Source organism: Egretta garzetta, unplaced genomic scaffold, assembly GCF_000687185.1.
Source record: "Egretta garzetta isolate BGI_Z169 unplaced genomic scaffold, ASM68718v1 scaffold250, whole genome shotgun sequence".
NCBI lineage: Eukaryota > Metazoa > Chordata > Aves > Pelecaniformes > Ardeidae > Egretta > Egretta garzetta.
Window position 1 is genome coordinate 726,963 of NW_009258294.1, and position 19,761 is coordinate 746,723.

Below are 19,761 nucleotides of genomic sequence, written 5' to 3' on the forward strand. Positions count from 1 at the left end.
ATAACTTTGAATTTTGGCAGAGTGTAAAAAATACTCAAAGACAACCAAATGCCTTCATTTTAAAATATAAATGAGTGTGAACAGACTTGGATTTTGTGTGCTATTTATCCATGCAACAATAATTAATATGCAGCTATGCCTGAGTAGTGGCGTATCGTTCCAAAAAAGGTGATCCATCTTTTGGATGTATGTACCAAAGGAAGCATGGTTAATTCACACTGACTTCAGGCTTTTGCTGTGGTTTCTAGTGGTGGTTGAAACAGAGAAATTAAAAATACACCAGATTTGCTAGTTGCAAAATTGTTTCATTGTAAGCAAGGGGAGGTGTTTAGTCCAGAAACTGTGGATATGATTTGTATTGTTGTGAAAAAAATGCATCATCTTCACTAAAAAGCTGAAAGATCAAGTGAAATGTTAGCATGCTGAAGCTTGCAAACCATATGGACATGTCTTACTTTATACAGATACTGGAAGAGAGAGTTTTCTTTTGTAATTCTAGAATGTTATGGAGATTTTTTTAAGCAGATGAGCAATTTAAAATGGTCTAAGATTTAATTTAGATAAGTGTAAAATAATATGCTTAAGAAATTATTATTTAATGCAAATACAGATGACAAAATTACTTGTTTAAAAGATTTGCAAAGTAATAGTGAATCAGAGATTGGATATGTTCTAAGGTGATGCTCTATAATGAAGTCCATTCCTATCCTGATTTTTACGCACAGGCTGACAGCAGACACACATGGATGCATGAACACTCTCTTTCTCTGTCAGAACACTGGTAATAATTGCTACTGTACATGTGATTTCACTGCCATATGTGGCAGGTATACCTGTATTAGGAATATTAGTCTTTCTAAATATCAGGTCGCCTGTGTTTTCATTGCTTGCAGTATGTTGAAACTGGAGGTCAAGTAATAGCAATATTGCATGGATATAGGAAAAGATATTGCAATACTGGCATGATTTGCAGAATGGATTCAATGGGCTTTAAGTCTGTGGTCCTTCCCACCCAGGTTTGCTTTGAACACTGATGAAATTTTCTAGTTCTTATGGGCCTAAGTTGTTATAGCATGTATCCAGCAGACAGTGAACACTTATTACTCACCACCGTCTACTCACAAAAGATTTGTATAGGTGGTTTTTGAGAAGGGATTAAATTTGGTTCTTACAGGTCCTGCATAGAGGAAGTCTTTGAGCTGGTAATGAGGTTATTTACAGCCACCTTATCTTTTCTCTGGACTGCCTTTTTTTTCACCCCCTTTCTTCTTTTTATGCCCCCCCCTTTTAAAATTTCTTTTTTCTTAACCTACTGTGGAAGCTCTGCAGTTAGTAGGTAAGGATTATGGCTTCTGTCTCCTGCAGTCTCTAATTCAGAATTCTTTATTTTTACAGTAGTTAAGAGACAGTAAACCTTCAGGACAAATTTGTTAGCAACATCATCTTACATAAAGTCTTTCTGTGCTACTTTAGCTTAATTGATTTGTGGAACTTCTTTAGGGCCTTGGACTCTCTCTCTCTAGTTGCATTAATAAGTTACACAGCAGATGATCAGATTAAGGTTTTACTTAAAAGTAAAAAATACCTATTAAAAGTAGGAAGAGTTCATAACGTCAAAGGAAGCTGGCATAAGAACATCAGAGCTGATAAAATAAGAGCAAAACCACTGTTATTTTGCAAAACAGAGAAGCAATCAGTTAAAGGATTTTTATGGCAGATATGAAGTGCTTCAATTAAAAAAAAAAAATCACAAGGGATCCACAGGTGGGGGTTTCAATGAACTTTTACATTTGAGAGTGGAGAATGAATCTTTTCCCCCTCAAAGATTTCTGTTGAGTCAGACTTAATGCTCTCTTCCCCAGTCTGCAGATTTTATTGTACCTATACATTGTAAGCTTCATGTTCCTGCAGAACTGCAAATGAATTGGGAATCAGATCGTCAAGAAGTCCTGCGTGGCTCCTTTTTTAGGAGATTGTAGTATTTGCCTCTTCCTGAATGGCTGTTCCATTTTAAGTATTATTTTCTATGCTGCTTGGCTCATTTATATTCTTAGTCTCATGTGGGCATGGAGATGTGTGCCCATCTATTTTTACTGTTTTTCTCTTGCACCTCCAACTTTCATACATAAAACTAACGGGTTGGACCCGTTCTCTTGGTCATTATCTCACTATGATGGTGGCTGTTGTGGGTTAATCTGGCAGGCAGCTGAACACCACACAGTCATTCGCTCACTCCCCCACCTCCCCAGCAGGATGGGGACAGAACCGGAATTAAAAGTAAAATTCGTGGGCTGAGATAAAGACAGTTTAGTAGGACAGAAAAGGAAGGTTGTTAATAATAATAAAATAATAATAATATACTTAAGATATGATGAACAATGCAGTTGCTCACCACCCACCAACCGATGCCCAGGCAGTTCCCCAGCAGCGGTCTCTTTCCCCTGTCCAACTCCCCCCAGTTTATATGCTGAGCATGATGTCACATGGTCTGGCATAGCCCTTTGGCCAGTTGGGGTCAGCTGTCCTGACTGTGCCCCCTCCCAGCTTCTTGTGCCCCTGGCAGAGCAGGGGAAGCTGAAAAGTCCTTGATTTAGTCTAAGCACTGCTTAGCAACAACTAAATCATCAGCGTGTTATCAGCACTCTTTTCATATGGAATCCAAAACACAGCACTATACTAGCTACTAGGAAGAAAATGAACTCTATCCCAACTGAAACCAGGACAGTGGCCAAGCTCTGTTTAAAGATAAGACTGATAGCAGAAAAGATGACCCATTCACTAATGGTGTCAGGATCACTCAAAGGAAGAGCTGAAGAAGTAGATCTTTCCTCTGTTAATTTGTAAACAAGATTCGGAGGTGAATTGGATTGAAGAGGATGCAGTGCTGTAGGATTTCTCTGTGGTTATGCTAAGGTAGTCTTCAGGATTCCCAGGTAGGTGTAAAGATCTGCAGATTGTTTCATGCTGTAGTCTTCACACATAAGTGCTTGCTTTTCAGAACTGAATGACAGTTAGAAGCAAATTTCCCGTGCCTGGAGTTGTACTTTACTGGAAAGTCTTTAGCGGAGTTTTTTTGTTATGATTTCAGAATAGTTTCAGCATGGTGAATTAATGTCTGTAAAGCCTTAATAATGTGATTCCGTAGCATTTAGTTTAGGAGAGTCTTTACCTCGCCTGTGTAGTTCAGTAAATTTTCCAACTGAGTGATGTTTTATTGAAACCAAAATGTATTCAGAATAAGGAAGATAGTAATGGTTCTTTACACAGCTTGAGAGTATACCTGTGTAGATAGCAGCACCTTGTTATCCTAATGGCATCCGAAGAAGGGCAACAGACAGAAAGAAAATGTGAACATGATTTGAATCACCTTGAAGAGTAGTTAAGGGAATTTAGTATATATAGCTTGGCAAAAAATATACCAAGAGGTTAGGATATCATAAGAATCTACAAATATTTGGAAGATAATTATGTATAGGAAAGAAATGGGTGGTTATTTATAGTGGTTTAACAGCATTTCAAAGAGTAATGATTTGAAGGTAAAATAGGGGATGGTACATTAGACTGAATTTGGCATGTTGAATCTAGAATAGCATGAAGTTTGTTGACTCTCTTTGACAGAAAAATGGAAGAGTAAATAGTGCTACAGTAATTCTGGTTCCTGCCATTTTGCTTTACCTTCAAGAGTGTGGGCACTTAGGGGAGAAAGAAATAAACTTCTGTCCCTCCCTCCCTGCTGTCTTCCCTCCCTGTCTCCCTCCATCCCTTCCTCCTTCATGTGTTCTCCCTTCCACTTCTCTCCACTGCCCCTCCACCCCCCAATGAACTTTTGTCTTCTTATGTTGAGCTTGATGCAAGAGCAGGTTTCCCAAGATGTGGCAAGAGAACCTCACAAAGATTCAGCTAATTGAATACAAATGTTGATTCTGAAAGAAACAGTTTTACTTATTCTCCAGTAGCCAAATGGAGAAATCCTACTGAATGATGTCCTTCCCCATCTGAGTTGTCTCCCCTGTTGAAGAGGCCACCAAAAGTTAGAAACAGTACAAGCTGAAGGTCCCACTCAGTGCTGCAACAACAGCCTCCTTATGTTCCATTTTTCTTCTTTATATGCTGAAACTACCTGTTCCTCCTCAGTCCCCTTTGAATACCTGAAGGAATTGGTATTCTGAGCCTTTGGGTTGCCTGATTTAATAGTCAGTGTTTACTATTACAAAGGGAATTGTGATCTGGAAGGTTAGGTCCCATCCCAAGGCTCTTGAGAGTAAAGTAATGAACATCACTTCTCTTCTTCACAACTCTACAATAATATTAAATAGTTAAAAGGGCACTCTGTAAGAGGGTGGGTTACCTGTTCTCCATGGTTTTGGTAGGTGAGGCAAAAAGTGATGTGCTTAAATTGCAAAGAAGATTCACTTGTCTCAAGGAAGTAGTTTTTAGTTAGGAAAGGTCTTTCTCATAGAAAATTAATAAAGCATTCAATTAGATTTCTGGCAGATGTTGATAATCTTCATTATTGGAGGTTTTAAGATGAGATCAGACTGGAGTATTACGTAACGTTTCTTTGGGCTTTGTTTTGGGGTTTGTTTTTTTCTGTTTGTTTGTTGGTTTTTTCCCCTGCAAGGGTAACTTAAATTTAGAGGTTTGGGAGACAAGCTCTCTTTCTGAGTATAGATACACAGGCATGGGATGTCTTCACTTCATTTTGTACATTTGGTTCTTTGTAGAGACCAGAAAAATGGAGACAGGAAGAAAAATAACTAACCTTGAAAACACTTTCTCATCTGTTCCTATGAGGGGACAAGAAAAAAAAGAGAAAAAAAAAGAGGGGGGGGGAAAGGATAGATTCAGAAAAGCAGGAGACTGAAGAGAGAGAGAAGGGTTGGAAAGTAGAAAAGCCTGTGTATCTGTTCAAACACAGTTTTAAGTAGAGATAGGAAGAGCTCTGGTATATTATCTGGGAACCACTGAAATATACCTTGCTGACTTCTCTGAAAGCAGATGGAGCTGTACTGAAGATCATGGCAGGGAAGGTATAGTGCAGCAAAGGGAACTTTTGGGGGAAAAAAAAAAAAAAAAGCTTGTCCCATATTCTCCAGGTTTATGAATTTGAGAACTGTCAGAAACAAGCACGTTTTCAAAGTATTTGGGTTTTATCAATGGCTTGTGAGTCAGTTTCTCAGTAACTTCTATTAAACGAATTATGTGTCATTTTACATTGTTTTGCCTTAGTAATCTGTGTGGCAATTCCAGCCTTTCTGTGGCAGTACTGATTAAATGCCTTTTTATTTAGTATCACTTTCAAAATGAGTCTGTCACTTTGTTTATGAGTAATACCTAAAATTTATTTTTATTTAGGTCATTTGAATTGTTTCTCTTTTCATTTCTGTATTGTTGTATATTTCCTGTAAGAAAATGCAGTGCTTACAACTGGCAGTTTGTAACCCAGTAGTTAATTATATTAACAATTTACATATCCTTAAGATCAGCTGAATAAAACTGATTTGTGACCAGTCAATAAAGCTCACTTTTTTTCTACACTATTTTTATTTTTAGGAATGCTGTCTCTGCAATTTGAGAGGTGGTGCATTAAAGCAAACTACTGACAAGAAGTAAGTAATACATACTTTGGGATTGTATGTGCTTTTTTTTAAACTTTATTCCCAAGCCCTTCCTATGTACAAAGCATTTGTAAACCTAATTACTTGACAGTGTCCCTTTAAGAGAATTATTGCAGAATTAAAATTACTCCTATTGCAATGTGCCACTGGCATTTTGTGAAACAGTTAGATGCTAAAATGTATATTTGTTTTACTATTTGCACACACTTACTTGTTCCAAATTTTATTCTGCTGGCCTTTGTGTAAAGAAAGTAAATGAGAGCTCATTTGTCATTGTTTGCATGGGCAAGTCTTACCAGACAGCAAAGTGTATTTTCTTCTTTGGTCCTGGAAATTTTGTGATTACAGAATTTAATACAATACCTTTGAACTTATAGAAACAGTATTTTTAATTAATTAGTTTGAATCATACTGAAATAATCTTACATTTTGAAGTGTTTTTTTTTAAATACACTTTTGTCATACACTGTCAAAAATAGTATTGCTGCTGACATTATGCTATTAACAGCACCAGTATTTTCTCTGTTTGGATGACAGAACACTATAGCAAGTAACCCTAACAGATAAAATGGAAACTGTTGCAGTTTAATATTTTTTCAAGCCCAATAGTGGAACAGCCTTTGTGCCTTTTGAATCTTCTCATAATTAATTAAATCATTTTAGTAACTTAGGAATATCATGCAGATCTCTTTCCTTAGCCCTTTGGAATGCAGTGGTAAGAGATGATCTAGCTGCAGCATTCTTTTCCACTTAACAGGCAAGAATTTATTTATCAGTGATTTGTAATTGGTTGCATGACCCTTGTAAATTGTCCAGTTAGGAGAAGGTTTTATGTGAAACTCACAGGCCAGATCTTCCCTTCAGAAAGCATTAACATTGTAACTGTTTTAATGAAGGTTTTGACCAACACATGAAAATTCCTAGCTGCTTTTGAGTTCTGTTTTAAACTCCCCTAAATTTGCTACTTGCTTTTCTCACTAGAAGACAAAAAAAGAAAATGTCAAAAGTGTCATCTCAGTAGAATTTATTATGCCCTTTTGATATTTGCTGCTGATACATTGCATGGTGCATCTTGGAAAATACATACATCTTCTTTGTAGATCAATTAAAATGTTTTAGAAACGTTTCATGAGATTTATTCATAGAAAAAAATACTCAGAGGTTTGCAGAAAGTGACTTTCTCTGCATAACTATACCTAAAGTCTTTGGTTTTGCATTATATCCCTCTGAAGGTTTCTGTTACGGATTTATGAAATGAGAGTTCTGTAAAAATGAAATGAGAGTTCTGTAAAAGTAGTTCAGCTCTTGTTTTCCTGTTTCCATAACACCTTACAGTTGTTGCACATTGTTGAGTCTTTCATCTGTCTTTCAGCATTAGCTACTAGTCCAAACTTTTGAGAGTTTTTGAAGAGTATGTTCCAATTATGCCTTTTTTCTCAAACAAGTGTAAAATCCAAGATGTGCATTCCCTTCCCTCCTTTTTTCCCTCTCACGTACTGATTAGAGATATAGGCTGAGTATTACTTAGATGTAAAAGCTAGTGAATCAAACATGGCGGGGGGGGGTAGCAGAACACAGCAATTGTTTTGAGTCCTGTTAGGTTCAGAGATGTCAGAGTATAAAGCTTTGGGTGAAGATTTATTGGAGAGGCATTTTATTTATAGCATTTCTGTCCCATAAAGCTTAGATGATAAGACAATGTAGTTTTGCAGGTGGGCAGGCAGCAATGAAAAGAAAAAGCGTGTTATTAAAAGTTAAAAAGAAAAACTCTCAAAGCAAGACTTTTTTTCTGTAAGCTGGAACGTAAACAAAACTGTCACCATGATAAAATGAAAGATCTACAAGTTTTATCTGCTTTTATTTGGGCTGAACTTTATAACTTGCTAATTAATATGACTTCTTTACATACATCTCTTATTTCACACTTTGGCCAACGTCACATGACAGCAGTTTGTTCAGTCCCTGTGTGTCACATTATACTTTTCCAGATGTTGTTATCAAAGATGAGTTATTGAAATAGCACCACTCTTGTGCAGGAAAGAGAAATTATTTCTGTTCTACTGCATCAACCTCTACCTCTTTTAGCTCCATCCTGCATTCGTGTTAATCTGCTCAGATGCTCATATGAGTGTCTCTGGAAATCCTCAAAAGATGGAGTGAGGCAAGCTTTCAAGGCTTAAAAAAAGAGCAAGTGGGGTAATGAGATGAGATGTACAGTGAATGACAGTTATAAGGCAAATATGAGTCGAGGAATGGAAATGTTTCCTGTTCTTCAGATTTACTAGTTGTCCACCCCAAAAAAGATTTTAGAAGTATTCTCAGAAGGCTACTCTTCATTAATAAAAATGTTATTACTTTCTCTTTTACTTCATATAATTATGCGCTTTCAATATTATTTTCAGACTTTTTTTAGTTTCATCTAGCCTTTCTTATTTTGATATTTATGTATTGAACCAGCATTTGGAGGTTATAGCAGTGCTTTCTGATGAATGTAGGAAGCACATAGCACCATCTGACAAGCTTGCTGAAGTTGCACTGAAGCCTTACAGGCAGTACTGGTCCTAGGCACTTGACAGACAGGTACTGTCACTGCTAAAGGCGATCCAGTTCATGTGGGTCATTACAGTGATAACCTGAGCAGTCTGCTGCTTCTATGCCTTTGTGTCTGTAAACAGAAGGTCTTGATAGTATACTTTGTTTTACGCCTCAATAGCTGTATGACTGATTATGATCACGTGTGTTGCCTAAGAATAGTTACTCAGGTCTGAGCAATGTTGATCCAAAATGCTTCATGTGATAAATTGCACACCAATAAAATAGCATGGTCCTAATGTATGCACCTGGATAGCACAACTACAAAACCTTTTCACTTAATAAATTGAACGTGAAAGATACTTAAAAAAATGTTGCAATAAAACTCCAGTCTGAAATTCTATTTACACAAAGTGGTACTTTTGTAAGGTTTGTTAAATATGTTTCAAAGAAGCTTAGAAAATCCTAGTAAGGAAGTATCTAGAGATGGTTGCCTTTTAAAAAACCCACACAGCAAGTAACAAAAGATCTTGAACACTTGTATTTCTATGGGGTTTTTTGGTGGTATTCTTGACTTGCCACTTTTCACAGGTGGGCCCATGTAATATGTGCAATTGCCATCCCAGAAGTCAGATTTGGTAATGTCACAGAACGTACACCGATAGACACTAGCAGAATACCTTTACAAAGATTAAAATTGGTGAGTAGTATATTCATATATGCTTCATATATTCTTTGCTATTAAGGTGTTCCAATATTTGAAATGTATTAAAAACCTGAATTGTGATGATCATTGCCAGGTACAGAGCAGTAAACTATGTTTAAGGTAAGGAATTAATAACCAGGGTTTTATCAAGATGGGCTTTTTGACATATAGAGGCAATTCATTAACACTGTTAACAGCCTTTGTTATTTTATTAAAAGAAGTTTGAACCTGCCCTCCCCCAAAAGACAAATAACAAACTTGCCCAGTGTCAACTGTGAAAGTTTCAGTTTTGGAACCATATTGGTGATGAAAGTGTTGAAACCCAAGCAGACTGGGAAAATCACAGACTACATGTTTATGAGGTCTTTTTGTTATGTATTTTTGCCTCAAGGAACTATTTATGAAGGTAAAAGGATGTATGATCTCTTTGTTACGTGGTATCTCTGCCATCTGGGTGTCGACAAATGTGCACAAACCAGATCAGACATTGTATTGGATAAAGAGAACCCTGTTTCCTGAGGAATTGCAAAAGCTGGTGGAAAACATAAGTAAAAGTGCATCAGATATTAACAGTTGCAGCCTGTGTTGCATCTAGAATAACAGTGTCATTTAAGAAGGTTGATGTACACAAGCAGAAGGTATGCATAAGTGCAATAGAAGAGTATTTTTCTTGCTGTGTTACATGAGAATTACTTAATTTGTCAGTGTGTGCATCACTGTGATGTCATCTGATAGAAAAGAAAGTTATTAGCGGCCCATTCAAAATCTTACGGAAAAGATACGTGAGTTTTCTGGATCTGCCCCATACTGTTTCCAAAGTGCCTCTTGCTCCAACTGACCTTGTACTTTCTCTTTTTGACCTATTAATCTTTTAATTACATTTTAATTTCATTTCATCCATTATTTTTTCTGTTTTCTAGCTGTATTTCTAAATGTGGAGATGCAACTTTGAGTCGTTTAAATTGATAGCCTGTCCGTCAAATGATAATCCATTCTAAATTTTCGTTCGAAGTTTTAGAATTTGTTTTTTCACATGTCCTTTTAAAAATAGTGTAAAACACATTTCCAAAGAGTGTATACAACCTACTATAAAAAAGGTTGTTCCTAATCTGAAAATAAAACCAGTAGAAGCACTGAGAATTAATTTAATATGTTCATTCTTATTTTTTGAGGATCTTAAACAGTCACAGACATGTCTCGTTGGAAATTGTTAATTTAGGGGTTGGAAACACAGGAATGTTTAATTTACCAGATGTTGAAATTCATTCTCTGGGCTGTCCATGACTTGAACTGTGTAAGTGTAACAGGAGCCTTTTGGAAAAGGCTTGAATTAATTTTAAATTATTGATTATAAAGGACTAGAGCAAAAATTTGTGGAGTTACATGATTTGCAATTCCTAGGTCATTTCTTCTGAATGTGAAGCAATTATGTTAATCAGTTATTTATAACTGACAGCTATTTCTCATATTCTTTCCTTCAGTTGATAGAAGATTTCTTACAGTCCTTAGTGCCTTTTCAGTTCTTGAAGTTTCGTTCAATGTAAAATGACACTGAAGCACTACAGATTGTATTAAGCTGTATATACCCTTTCAGTCTCCTGTGAGTCCCTGAATGTTTAGAAATACAGTACTTGCTTTCCTTAATGCTGTTTTTTAAAGTAAAAGAGTTTGAATATTTGAGTGGAATGAATGTTGTGATGAAGGAACTCAGCTGTATACAATAAAAATGAGAGGCAGGATACTTTATAACAGCAATAAATGCAGTGTTACTGCAGGTAGTGGACAGCCTTACCGTGAGGGAAAGAAGCACTATAGCCCTGGTTTGGCTCATTAAACCTTACTTTTCCAAGACTTAGTTTCTGACATTGAATTTATAATGAAATAGCTAGGCTTATACTAATTTAAGGAAGTAGGCAGTTTGACCATTTCAAAAGGCTCTTTAATGATTTAATGTCAATAGACCAATGAAATGTTTCTCCTTGGGTAAAGGAAGCAGGGAAAAATGAGCTCTAAAACCACCAGCAGTCTCTCTGCTTTTAAATTTTGGCTTTTGTTGCAAATAATTTTCTGTGTCTGGTTTTATTCTGCTCAGTTTCACAGCGAAGACCTTAGCTAAACTAAGTCTCCTGAATTAATGACATTGCAGGATTCCGTATTTTGTAAAAAAATATTTTAAAAAATAGGTATTAGATGGAATTGCATAGATACTTTGTAATTCCTCTAAAGCAATGTGTATTAGATACTTTTTGTAAATTATTTCTCTTGTTCCCTGAGACATGGGGTTCCTACTTCTCTAAAGAGGTTGCAGTCAATAATCTTGTGCATATATGCCATATCTTTCTCAAATCAAATGTGTTTCTTACATTAGTCTTCACTTCCTGACGATGCTACAGAATAACAGTTATGCTCTCATACCCACTGACTTTGCCTCGGGGGAACCCCAGGAATTATATCCAAATTAATTCTATTTCTTTCTATAGGAATTCCTGTCCTTTCTTCTCCCCACTTGGCCCCACTTCCATTATCTTTTATCCTCTCCATTATCATACACTCTATCTTTGGAGTAGACAGCTGATACCATCTGTCTCACTGTTAGCTTCTGTAAAAGCACACTGAGTGATTCACACTTTGACGTTAGCTCTGGGAATCTGCAAGCAATTGGTCTGGGCCGGTTTTCCCCTTTGAAATTGTAGGGATCGCCAATACAGCTCTTCAGCAGCCAATTCCTGCTTCACAGCTATCGTATTTGTTAGGTTAAGGGTATCTTGTTCATCATTCTCCATCATTCAAAGCCAGAGAGTGTTCACTGTATAAGCAAAAGCAAGTTTTGTACATTGTTTGTCAATACAGAGCCTTCATAGATGATACATTTTTTAAAAATACATTTTTGGGTCTTTTTGTAATGCTCTTTATGTTAAAGCATGGGATAGCTAATAAATGTGGGCTGTCCTACTATGCCATCTCTACTTTACAAAACTCAGGATGTGTTTTGCTGAATTTTTTTTTAAATGAGCAGAAAACAATGGAAAACAAATACAAAAGGGTACTTTACATTCTAGCATGCAGCCATACCAGAATTAGATCTTACAATGGAGGAGCAAACAGTTCTAGTTGTTTTAAACATTTCTCTTTCTATCCCCATCCTCCCCCTTCCTCCCTCCCCTCCTTCTTTCCTCCCTCCCCCCCTTCATTCTCCCTCTGTGAAGGAGTAAGAAACCCAAATAAGCAGAACATCTACAGAGATCTGTAGAGGCTGAGCTGACATTTTCTTTAATGTAGCGTCTACAAAGCAATATCAAAGGAAATAAAAAGTCAATGTTTTATTTTTGACAAATTAAGTAACATCTGTGCAAACACGAACATACTGGTAGGCTGTTTTTTATTGCTTAGCTAGTATGTATACCGATTGCTGTTAAATAGTTTTAATTCACTACACATTTTGGGTTGGAATCAGTGTGTTTCCTGTCAATCTTTCCATTATTAAATATTCAGTATACACTAATTTCTTCCAGAGTAAACATCAATATTTGTGTTATGGTTACACTAGCTCATAGCTTTAAAATTGTTTTATGCAACTGTTTAATGTTTGCAAGTTAGTGGGTTTTTATAGAATGCCAAATTGTTTTCTTATTTCCCTAGGTTTTCTCAGTGGGTTACATGACATGTTCTTTCATTGCTGAAAATTTACATTACAGTGAAATGTTCGTTAAAAATTAATTATCTTAAAAATTATTCCTTAATGCTAGTGGGTGAAAACAGTCAAAATCAATTCTAATAGAAGATTTTGGTGCTCTGTCTTTCATAGGGGAATGTGAAAGAAAAGAATGTGATACATTCTGTGTTGAAATAAAACAGGTTGTATCATCACTTGTATTTTAGGGGTGTACACCCATGTTATCGATGGACTGTTAACTTCTGATCTGAAAGCAAAAAGCCTCCCAGGCAACCTCAGTATAGAGAACATCCCACAAAGATGCTATAACTTGTAGTTTCTCTCTTTACCTCTTTGTGGCTATACCTATTCTCTTTTTTTGAAATTTCTGTGAATGAGGAAGTGAGGTTGTTCTGGTCTCTCTTGTCAGAGAGTCAGGCTTTCTTCCTTTACTTTAGATACAGCCTGGATGGTCACAGCTGTTAGACACTTGGGGTTTCAATAGCCACGCAGAATGACAATTTGTGATTATCAAGCTAGGAAACAAATATATTGAATTCAGATGTTTATGCATGGGGTCTAAAATAAAATGGCTGTAGGGATATACTTTACCATACCACACGTTTTAAACCACTATTTTACATAAACTACAGTGTGCTAGATGCTTTGCAGACACTTAGTTCACATGGTCTCTGTACCAGTGGTCTCCCAAGTTTAACAGCAGATATATGAGGAAGCCTGAAAAGATGGGAGATACACAAATGCCAACTTAAAATACTGTTTAATCACTGTGAAAACCTTAAGAGCAGATAGAAGGGAGGCAAAGTTGGTGAGAAGTGATGGTATGGAGGGAGGACCACACAAAATTTGTCTAAACATATATGCAGTTTCAGCTGGTGGGAATTTGGAACAAGCGTTAGATTTGGAGGAGAGTTTATGCCATTAATGTGTGTGGTGTCAGCTTCCATCCCAACACAGTTTAACGGCATCTAACAGTTTACCCAAAGCAAAGAAAACTTGCATTTCTGGCTGAGTTTAGTTTTCTTTATTTTATTTTTGCCTTGTTCCATTTGTCCTTAAGTCTCCAAGAGAAGCTTGGGTTTGAACTCCTGCTTTTGAAAACCTGTTTTCCTTGACTATTTATATGTACGAGGCTTTGTGGCATAGAAGACAGACTGTGGATTCCTGCGTGTGTCAAAGTCAATGATAAAACTTGACTTTACTTTGGGAAGGGAGAAGCGTTTCCCCAAGTACCTAGATAGTCTCTGCTTTCAAAGAGTGCTAATTACTCAGCTCTAATTATAAATATGAACTATAGCTGCGTGAAAAAGTCTCTGGAGATGAAAAAATCAGAGTGACCTCTCAAACATAAACTCAGCCTTTAAGAGAAATGGTAAGTACTCTCTTGTCCGTCATTCTATTTTAATAAAACACAGAAAATAGCACTTACTATTATATGGCCACTAAATAAAAAGCACTTACTATTATATGGCCAAGGAATACAGGCCATCAGGAATATTGAGCCTAGTGTGATTTACCCTTGTCAGACATGTGACTTATAATGAACAGTAGGCACTGTAAATGAGAGCTTTTAAATGGTTCATCTGTTACAAAAGAAACATTTAAATGGAATCATTAGCATCTGTTCCTGAACCTATATATTTAAGATGTCAACTCTAAAATCATGGTTTGAATAGAATACATATCGAGTCAATAACAAAATACATTATCTACCTTTCATATTTCAGTGTTTTAAAATGCTTGGGTATTGGATTGAGTTTGTCCTTACAAGCAGTCACTGCAATGCTGTACTGAGACATGCACATCAGATGCCTTTGTTTCTTTATCTGTAGAGTTTCCTATTATTTTTACATTTGAAATCCTATTTCTCCAACAAAATAGAGGTAGAAAATGAGTTCTGGAATAGCTGAAGTTGCCCTGAAGCTTTTGATGACCTCAAATTTGTATTTGACAAGCGAACCGAATATAAGCACAAGTGTACTCTGAGTGAGGAACATTATTTTGAAAAGAAATTTACACTGTGATGATGACTGATCTACAAGCCTTTCAGTATCTGACTGAAGCCGTAAAGTTCTTTTTAGAAGCCTATACACTTGAAAATTTGCACCTGAAGGCAAATAATAGTGAGCTTGAAAGCCAAAGATTATAGTTTTGAAAGGTACATCAATTCTGAAAATACAGAGGTTTCTCTGTGGTATGCCACTGAAGAATGGAATCAAAGCAAAAATGTGTATGAGCTTTTAAAAGAACGAGCAAATATTCTCCTGCCTGTCATTCTATTTTAATGATGTATGAAACCTAAAAAGGATTAAAGACATTTGAGGACACTGCTCATCTTCTGTGTTCTAATTTGTAATGAAATTCATTTGTTAAACTACAGTGGGGTAGTAGAACTATTGCAGCTGTGTTTGTGAAAGAGTAAAGAAGCACTTGCAGTGATGTATACCAGTGTTGCTGTGCATTTCTGGTCATACAAAGAGGTATTGATTACTTTTCAATATTTCCAAAAACATTACTGGAAGGACAATTGAGGAGAATCATTATACCATACATAAATTTATGCATTAACTAATTCATGCACATTCACAGGCAATGGGAGTAAAATAGAAATCTTGAGACAGATTTAAAAATATTTCCAAATTGTTTTAAAACTGTTAATGAAATAGCTTTGACCAGCATACTTTTTGATTTAAAAAATGTTAAACTAAAAATGATGCAGTAGTTGATTACTGCAATATATAATTCATTAAAAATGTAGTGACTCATTGCAATCATGTACAAAATACAATTTAGTGTACATGCTTTAGTCACAGCGTTCATAAGATTTTTAATAAGTATGTTAGAAGGATGTACACTGCTGGCTGTATAGTACTTACTGTCAGAATAATTTGCTACAATGAGCAGATCCTATTGCAAACTGTCAAATTTGTATCTTGCAGTGGTACCATACTATTAAGTCTTATGAAAAATATGGAAAATGTTAGACATGCGTGACTATAGATAATGTCTGAAGACACGGACATGCCTGTAAGAATGAAAGCAGAGTGTTTAAAATGTTAACTAGTCCTCTGAATTTCTTTTCACTTGCAGAGAGGACTTTATGCACAAGAAAATGGATTTATCCTATAAAAATACTTTGAAATTTTTAAAGATCTGAATGATTAATCATCCGTTATAAGATGTGTAGGTCTGATAGAGTCAGGTATATGCTTCGAAGTTCATCTCTGTCTATACAATAGATATTTGTGTATAGATGAGATCATGTATGTGGGGTTTTTTGTATCTGCACACAAATGGGCAGTAATGCAACAAGTTTATGAGAAAAGTTAAACAGGTAAATGTCCAGAGGTGAATGTCATTGAAGAGCTAAATTAAATACTGAGTTTTGAATTGAATGATAAGGTTGGGAGTAAAGAATAACTTAATTTCATAGATAATATTCTACATTGTCAAGTATGGAATAACTCTCTGAGCTCTAATAGTCTGACGACAGCAAAGTAGCAACTGATTATCTTGAGGATCACAAGTTATCTAAATGGTTTTACTTTGCATCAGTAAAAAAATTATAACATTCTAAATTAAAAAAAAAAATGCTGAATTTGTTTACTTTTATTTTGGCTTATGTTTATTTAAATCTTAAATCTCCTGATAAAGCTTTCAGAAGTGCTTACATGCTTTAAAGATCAGAGTCCACTTTAAAATATGATTTGAGTATTTGGGGACAATAATACTTTTTATCCAAAAGAGCAAAAGGGCTTATGGTTGTATTTCATACCAAAGCTTAATTTTTATGGGTATTCATTTCAAAGATCTAATTGGAATGGTAAGGTAGCAGATCCTATCGGGATCTCCTTCTATGGTTATTAGTCTGAATTTTGCACATACTGTAATATTTGATAAGTCACTTTATGCCTTTGTTTACATTTTTGTTTGTCAATACTGGTGTCACTGTCTTGCTGAGAAAAATATTGCCTAATGTGTAATATTTTGAAAATACAGTGTTACATTAGTTGTTAAGAGTTTATGTCAGCTATTTTAAAATGTACCATCACTGCAATTATTACAAATTTGATTTATGAGACCATAAAGATGTATTTTTCAATCTTCTAGAAATGTACCTCTTTATTATCCATGTCTTAGGCAGTTTTGAAGAAATTTTTTGTGCTATTGACTATATACACATCACATACATTTTAAAAAACAACATTCCTTCTCAACAGCAGTGGGTGTTTATATATCACCCCATTTTCCTTTTTTTCCTTTGAAGTCCCACTGTTTTATGTCCTCTAGGAACATAGAATTATAGAGTGGTTTGGGGTGGAAGGGACCTTTAAAGATCATCTAGTCCAACCCACCTGCCATGGGCAGGGACATCTTTCAATAGATGAGGTTGCTCAAAGCCCCGTCCAACCTGACCTAGAACAATTCCCATGATGAGACATGCAGGACTTCTCTGGACAACCTGTTCCAGTATCACACCATGCTCATTGTAAAGAAAGTCTTTCTTATATCCAATCTAAATCTACCCTCTTTCAGTTTAAAACTGTTGTTCCTTGTACTGTCACTACAGGCCCTTGTAAAAAGTCTTTCCCTGTCTTTCTTATAAGCCTCCCTTGAAAGGTTGCAATAAGGTCTCCCCACAGCCTTCTGTTCTCCAGGCTGAACAACCCCAACCCTTCCAGCTTTTCTTCCCATCCTCTAATTCCCTAAACAACTGAAAGTTTACTCTCCTAAAATTCAAGGTCTTGACTTTACTCTTCACCTGGCCCATATCCCTCAATCCAGGCTGCCACCAATCTTGACGTCTGTAGGTAGCTCATCTGTGTTTGTAAGCAACAGGTCCAGTAATGCTTCTCCTCTGGTTGGGCTGTCTATCACCTGGATTAGGAAGATACCCCTGATGTTCTCCAAGAATCTTGTGGACTGCTTACAGCTTGCTGTGCTGTTTTTTCAGCAGATGTCAGGGTGACTGAAGTCTCCCAGCTGGATCAGAGCCTGCAAGCATGATGATTCCTGCAGTTGAAGTAAGAACACTTTGCCAACAGGCTCCCCTTGGTCGGATGGTGGGTGATAAACACCAACCATGATGTTTCCTTTGTTGGCTTGGCTTCTACAAGAAAGATGTTGCATTGCTGGAACATGTCCAGAGGAGAGCAACAAAGCTAGTGAGGGGTCTGGAGCACAAGTCTGATGAGGAACGTCTGAGGGAGCTGGGGTTGTTTAGTCTGGAGAAGAGGAGGCTGAGGGGAGACCTTATCTTAGGTTGGACATTAGGAAAAACTTCTTCACCGAAAGGGTTGTCAGGCTCTGGAATGGGCTGCCCAGGGAGGTGGTCAGGTCCCCATCCCTGGAGGTATTTAAAAGAAAGAAAGATGAGGTGCTTAGGGACATAGTTTAGTGGTGGGATGGCAGTGTGAGGTTAATGGTTGGACTTGATGTTCTTAAAGGTCTTTTGCAACCTAGACGATTCTATGATTCTATGATTCTAATTTTCACCCACAAGCTCTTGACCTGTTCATCGCAGTTTTTTGAAGACGGTTCTGTGCAATCAGTCCATAGAGGGCATATCTCCTGCCCCTCCTTCCTTGCCTGTCCCTCTGAACAGTTTATAGCCTTTCATTGCAGTGCTACAGCCATATGATTTGTCCCGCCAAGTTTCAGTGATAACTATTAGATCATAGCTTTCCAGCTGTGCAGTCACTTCCAGCCCCTCCTGCTTGTTACTTATGCTACATGCTGGTTTATGGATTTGGTGTGTTTTAAGGAAAGAATGATGAATAATTGCTAAATTAATTATTTGGACATAATTGGAAATAGTTGGAAACTCAGTTCAGTGTGAATGTTTAGCTTTCAGAGGTTAAGTTTGGATTTTTAGTACTTTAAGCCACTTTCCTTTCTGTCATTTTCTTGTTTAAAGTTCTGTGCCACAAGGCATTGCTGTGGTGATGCTTGGAACGTTATTGTCAGAGCTGTTCCCTGAAGTGAAAAAGGTCCAGTTTAGTTTATAAGCTTGAGAATCTGTCTACATGAACAGATATTAGTTTTCCTTTAGAAAGCTGACTGCTATTTGAAATAATATTTGTAAAGATCTGCTGAAGAAAGTAGTAAGTTGAGTTGAGCAGCAAATTCTGGGGATTTGAAGTAACTCAAGTTAATGTTCATTTCAAAGAGCAAGGAATGATTGCTGAACTGCTGCCAGGGATTACGTTTTTCCGTGAATTGAAGTAGCTCTCTGTGAGCTTTCTGTATATGCAGTTTCCAAGAAAAAGTATGAGGTATCTGTTTTAGATGAGTTTTATTACCAGAAAAATGGCACATTCTTTTAGAGGCTAGTGATTTGTTCTCCCTTTGTTTACAGTGTGGCTCTTTTAACAGTCATTTATTTCATCCTGCTGTTTTGTTTTGCATCCCATTGTTATCAGAAGAAGGTATGGTCTCTTAGATAGCCACAGCTTGAACTATAGATGAGTGTCTTAAATTACCCTAAATGACAGAGAACAACATTTTGTCTCTGTGGAGGAGCAGCGTATTTTCTGCTATATACATAGTGGTGCGAGATCATTTGCTAGGCACATCCAGTATGTTTAACTGTGTGGTCTTCAGGAATGGCTGTATGTTGTTTTCATTACCAGCAAGCATTACATCTGTCTTGTCAGCTCTGAACTTAAGCAGCTTACTTATTCCTTGCACCTTATCACAGCAGGGCACTTGGCAAGCTGAGAGACTACAGTGTCCAAGTCTGACATATAATATAAGTCATAAAGCGATGTCAACATTGTAATGATGGCACAGCAGCCTACATCATCTTCCCATTTCACCAGTAGCCTGTATGTTAGAGTGACACTGTATGACAGAAAGTTCTCTTGGTGGACAGCCAGCATTTCTGTTTTTTCAGCAGGGAAAATGGGGTGTCCAAAGGTGCCATAACAAAATCACACATAAATTGGCGTAAAGTTCACAAAAAGAGTGATGAATATGTTAGCTTTATATTGCATAAATTTCAACTTTGTGTAGATATAAGGGTATATGAACAAAAGTAGAGGCTTTGAAAAATATCCTAGACTGGATTTTTGGTCATCAGAGCAATAACAGGAGATGTGTTCCTGTGGAAGTGTAACTTGACAGAGCTGTAAATAAAGAAGCCATTACAAATAGAATTTTTGTTGTAAAGACATTCTTTTCCTGGGGAAGAGTTAATACACATGAACCTTTAGTGTTTTGCATGGTGTCTC

The 19,761-nt window shown here is 36.6% G+C and overlaps 1 protein-coding gene across 7 annotated transcripts in view; it reads left to right on the plus strand.

Moving 5' to 3' along the window:
- KDM4C (lysine demethylase 4C) overlaps nucleotides 1–19,761 on the plus strand; it is a 290,608-nt gene that overhangs the window by 203,170 nt on the left and 67,677 nt on the right. For all 7 annotated transcript variants that reach the window (XM_035893611.1, XM_009638241.2, XM_035893595.1 and 4 more), the window contains 2 exons: nucleotides 5,554–5,609; nucleotides 8,742–8,850. In XM_035893611.1, the coding sequence (XP_035749504.1) occupies nucleotides 5,554–5,609; nucleotides 8,742–8,850 (165 nt within the window). The remainder of the gene's footprint in view (nucleotides 1–5,553; nucleotides 5,610–8,741; nucleotides 8,851–19,761) is intronic.